Raw genomic sequence first — 5585 nt, forward strand, 5'->3', positions numbered from 1 at the left:
TGAGTTTGTGGTAGTCCACTCTCATGCTCCAAGACCCATCTGGTTTTTGCAGTAACCAGACTGGAAACTTAAATGGGGGATATAATAGGGACAACCATCCTACATCCCTCAACAGTGGTATCAATCTCTGCCATTCCCCTTGGCTTGTGATAGTGTTCTTCAATAATTCTTTTTGTAGGGGGTGGTATAGTTCCAAGGCTTTCACTTGGCCTTCCCCACTACTATAACTCTTTACTCCACAGGTCAAAGAACTAACATGGGGATTCTTCCAGCTACCAAGTGTGCCCATTCCAACTGTACATTTGGGACAGCAGACATGACTACTGGGTAGGTCCATGGGCCTAGTTGATCCACTGTGATCCAGACCTAGGCCAAGATGTCATTTATTAGCTGACCCCACATGTCCCCACTCTAACGGGGGAGAGCATGAAAATGATTCTGTTATGTTTTAGGAGGATTAGACTAAAAGTCCTCAGTGCACTTCTAACCCTAGATTTTTATAATTCTGCATTACTACAACACTGAATTAGTCCAACTCAGAGAAAAGAATGAAATAGAAGAGCAAGAAGTTGGAACTTTAAAAAGTAGGGTCTTAAAAGGATGAATTAGAGTTTTGAGAGGACTATCTGGATGCTTGGAGGTGGTGAAGACAAGAGACATTGCCCTTGTTTTCCCTACTGGTAGAGAGAAGGAGTGGGTAACCTCCTTCCTTACCATAGGGGTGGCTATTGCTGGCACGTTTCCTCCAGATATTCCCCTCCACTCTCTACCATCAACAGTGGATAATTAGCTGCCTGTTGGCTGTAGAACCCCTGGGTCTTAGCAGAATTAATGAGCTGTTGCTCTCCATGGTATGGGAGTCCTGGGATCCCTCCCTCTACCTCCACACAAGGTCTGTCTGTTTACCTCCAGCACCAAAACAGAGGCTAACTTCCACCCAGACTGAGGGGAAGATTTTGGCAAAGAGCTTCATAGCAAAGAAGGACTTCTGATTCCCCTTGGCCTCATCTTCCCGGTAGAATTATACCATGCTGCGAGTGCTGGGCTCTGTAAACACCCCACTTGGGTTCGAATATCAGCTCTGGCGTTTACTAGCTAAATTGCCTTGGGCAAGTTATTTAACCTCTCTCTGCTTCAATTTCTTTATATTAAAAAGGAGGTAATAATATATAGAGTTGTTATAAGGGACAATCAGAGGTATACTGGTAATGTTTAACAAGTTTGGGAGGAGAGAGGCAGAACCCTGATTTATAGTGTTTCTCAATGTCCATAGTGTAAATATCCCTGATAGGGCTATTTTCATTGGGAAACAGCTACCAACTGGTTTAGTAACTGGCTCACAAAGTTCCTGTCAATTTCATAATCAACAGCAGGTATGAGCAGGCTTCAGCATATCACTTGTATATGCAGTGCTGGGAAAAATGCCTGACAGTATTTGCAGTCTTTATTATAAACAGAGGTCTTAGCACCCACTCAAGGCTGTCCATTGCTCTTTAGTTTAGCTTTAGTTTTCCTCTAAAGCCTAAGTGTAGGCTGTTGTAGTTAGCTGCCATTGTTTTGGTCTCTGACTCATGGTGACCCCATGCACAATGGAGAAAACCTGTTGCCCACCTCTGCATCATTCCCATGAACACTTGCGGATCAGACTGTTGTCATCCATATAGTTTTTCTTGCCTGATTTTCGGATGTTGGTAGCCAGCCCTTTCTGAGTCTGTCTTCGTCTCAAAGATCCACTGAAACCTATTCAGCATCACAGGAACACACAGACCCTAGCTGACAGACAGATGGTGGCTGCACACGAGGTGCGCTGACTAGGAATCAAACACAGGTCTCAAGCATGGAAGACAAGAATTCTACCACTGAACCACCAAAGACTCCATCGTGTACTCTAGGCCTCAGGTAAGAATTTTATCATGGGGGATCTCTGGCAGCAGAGCACCAAGGAGATATTTATTTGATCGAAGGTAAGTAGAAAGTTCGTTCTTTGCCTATGAGATATCAGTTTCCACATGTCCTCAATAGTGGAGCACCAGAGTTAGAGTTAAACAGGGTCTAGAATCCTGGCCCTGGCGATTATTGGCTGGGTAACCTTACACTAGTTATTTAACCTCTCTGAGACTGTTCATTTCTTGGTAAACTTGGGATAGTAATAAATACTTTGCAGAGTTGCTGTGAGAGACAGGTGTTCAGGGAGCTGCTTAACACCATACTTGGCACCTAAAGATGCACTCAACAGATGGTAGCTACTAAGAGCAATAGCAGATAACTATCACTAGATTGTCAGAACCTCCTTTAAGCAAACCCCATCCCACCTCCCCCAGCACTTAGCACAATGTCAGCACATTAGGCCTCAAAAAATGGATAAACGAGTGAATGAATACGTTAGAGGGAGTAAGAGCAGGAGAAAGGGGTAAAAAACAGATATCAAAAGAGAGAAGAGGGGAGAGAGTCACTAAGGAAGGTGTATATAAAGAGCTTCAGAAATAAGGTAGAAAAAGAGAGAGCATGAAATGCCAAGAGAATGAGAAAGATAGAGAAATGCAGAAAATTGTTTAGGATGACAGCTGATGGATAAATAAGAAACTGTTGGCTCTAGTGTAGGGTGCTATTCAAAGAATTTTATATTATAGAGAAAACAGTGGAGACAACAACTGCTAATGGGTGTGGACTGTCTTTTGGAAGTGATAAAAAAAAAGTTCTGGAAATACCGTTCATTGCACAACTTTGTGAACATACAAAAAAAGCACCAAATTACATACTTTTAAAGGGTTAATTTTATGGTACGTAAATTATATCACAAAAAAGGAATGATTAATTTAACCTTGGAAACAGAATGGTGGTTATGTCTTGGCGGGGAGGTAATTGATGAGATCAAGGAGAGACGCATAGAACTCTCTAAGCCACTTGTAATATTTGCTCATTTCCTTAACCTGGTTGACAGGCGTATCAGGTATTGATTTTATTCTTCTTTAAACTACAAAGATTGCTTTACTCACACATTTGTTTGAATATGTAACAATATATTTTTTTAATCTTTAATATCTTGTAATGGGGAAAAGAACAATGAGAGACAGAGAAGGAAGCAACAAAGGAACAAAATCAGAAATTCCTGACAAAGAAAGATGCGATAGAAATTAAACACAAGATGGAGAGAGACTGAGTGATGGGGAGGTTCTCATGCCATTCTGTAAGTTCCCAGGGTATTTTCTGCCAGCTGTACCACATTCTCACTTGTGGACACCCCTGTCCCCCATACAGCCTTCCTAAGGTCTTCTGGGACCAGAGAACCCTGAGCCCTTGCCTCTCATCTGCCAGAGTGCCTTGCAGCCTCCAGTCTGATCACTGAGCTGCCTTGTGTGCCCAATACTGCTCTTTCATAGAAGAAAAAATCTAATTGCCTTCTCTAGAATGCTTTCCCCGGTATATGCACCCCAGTTCATCCTTCACCTTACACAGACTTTTCTCATTCACCCAGTATCTTGGTATCATTGAGCCTCCAGATTTTGGAGTCTTTTGATAATGTTCTCATGAACTCCTCAGTGACTTAAAATGTGCCTGGGGCCACTCTCCCCTCCTGCCTGTAAGCTTCTCATGGCAGGGACTGAGAATGTGGGCCAATTCTCCCAACCAGGACATCTGGTTCAGCAAAGGGGTTGCTAATGAGGCCAACACAACCAAGCTGAAGTCTCTCTGAAGGGGAATGCTTGGCCCAGAGAAAAATCTCTCATAGATAAAATGCTGTCTCTCTGATAAATTCTTTTTCAAATAAAGAATTATAAAAGACGTGGGATATAAATACACATGAGATATAAGTTTGACAAAATCCATCCCAACAAAGAGTCATCAGCTCTATAATTTAGGATCAAAATTTCTCCCACAAATAAATAAGGGACAATAGGACATAAAGCCAAACCAGAACCCACAGCCATCGAGTCAATTCCAATTCCTAGGGACCCTCCATAATGACAAAAAATGTGTGCTGAATGAATGAATGAATCAGTGAATTGATCCAAGTGTTGCATTGGCCTGCTTTACCATCAACCAGTAAGTTAGAGGATTCAGAGGTATCCATCTGTTTCCCAGCACATTCTTTTGAGTTTTTATAAAGCAGGATGGAACACACTCAGTTGACAGCTCTCCTCCTTCTCCAGGGTCAGAAGGAACAGGCCATGGTCAACCAGAGCTCCCCAGTGGGCTTTATCCTTCTGGGCTTTTCTGAACACCCAGGACTTGAAAAGATTCTCTTTGTGGTTGTCTTGACTTCATACCTCCTGATCCTGGTAGGCAACACATCCATCATCCTGCTCTGCATGCAGGACCCCAGGCTCCACTCTCCAATGTACTTTTTCCTCTCCAGCTTGTCCTTCTTGGATCTCTGCTTCACCACAAGTTGTGTCCCCCAGATGCTGTTCAACCTCTGGGGCCCAAAGAAGACCATTAGCTTCCTTGGGTGTTCCTTGCAGCTCTTTGTCTTCCTGTTCCTGGGGACCACTGAGTGCATCCTCCTTACACTGATGGCCTTTGATCGCTACGTGGCTGTCTGGCAGCCCCTCCACTATGCCACCACCATCCACCCCCGCCTCTGCTGGCAAGTGACAGCTGTGGCCTGGGTCACCAGCTGGTGGAGTCAATGGTCCAGATACCGTTCACCCTACACCTGCCCTTCTGCCCCCACCGACATGTAGATCATTTTGTGTGTGAGGTCCCAGCTCTAATTCGACTCTCTTGTGGGGACACCACCAACAATGAGATCCAGATGACTGTTGGCAGTGTCCTCATCTTGGTGATGCCCCTCACTCTCATCCTTATCTCTTACGGTGCCATTGCCCAGGCAGTGCTGAGGATTAACCCTGCAAAGGGTAGGAGGAAGCCTTTTGGGACCTGCTCCTCCCATTTCATTGTGCTCATCCTCTTCTATAGCTCAGCCATTGCTGTCCACCTCCAGCCCCAAAATCCCTATGCCCAAGAGAGGGGCAAGTTCTTTGGTCTCTTCTACGCAGTAGGCACTCATTCACTTAACCCTCTCCTATACACCCTGAAGAACAAGGAGATAAATAGGGCATTTATGAGGTTGCTGGGAAGGATGCGGACCCCAGACGAAGCTGACAGTTAGCTACTTAATGTGCTTTAAAGTTCAGAGATTCCTCATGCTTTTGTCAGTAAGCTTGCATTCTCCACCACACTGCCTTCTGCACACCCATCTTGCCTCAGTAAAGAGTAATAGTGCATGTGTGTATGCGTGAGTACATGTATATGTGTGTGCATGTATAAGAGACAGAGATTGAGCATGGGGGTAAAGGGAAGTTATTGGAGTTGTTAGATGCCATCAAGTCAGCACTCAATTCACGGCAGCCCCACACACAACAGGATAAGACTCTTGTGATCCACAGGGTTTTCATTGGCTGTCTTGTCAGTACTAGATCTCCAGGACTTTCTTCCTAGTCTTAGTCTGGAAGTTCTACAGAAACCTGTTCAGCATCATAGCAACACAGAAGCCTCTGCTGACAGACCAGTGGCGGCTGCTCTTGAGGACCAACAACCAGCAGTCAAACCAGGTCTCCCCCATGAAAAGCAAGAATTCTACC

General features: G+C 44.4%; 1 protein-coding gene across 1 annotated transcript; it reads left to right on the forward strand.

Annotated features, from left to right (window-relative positions):
• The first annotated feature begins 4169 nt into the window (after positions 1-4169).
• On the forward strand, positions 4170-5113 carry LOC126066718 (olfactory receptor 2H2-like). The gene is given in 2 exon segments (XM_049868045.1): positions 4170-4611; positions 4614-5113. Coding segments are annotated over 2 exon segments (942 nt in total).
• The last annotated feature ends 472 nt before the right edge of the window (positions 5114-5585 follow it).

The sequence above is a fragment of the Elephas maximus genome, chromosome 1 (assembly GCF_024166365.1).
Source record: "Elephas maximus indicus isolate mEleMax1 chromosome 1, mEleMax1 primary haplotype, whole genome shotgun sequence".
Lineage (NCBI taxonomy): Eukaryota > Metazoa > Chordata > Mammalia > Proboscidea > Elephantidae > Elephas > Elephas maximus.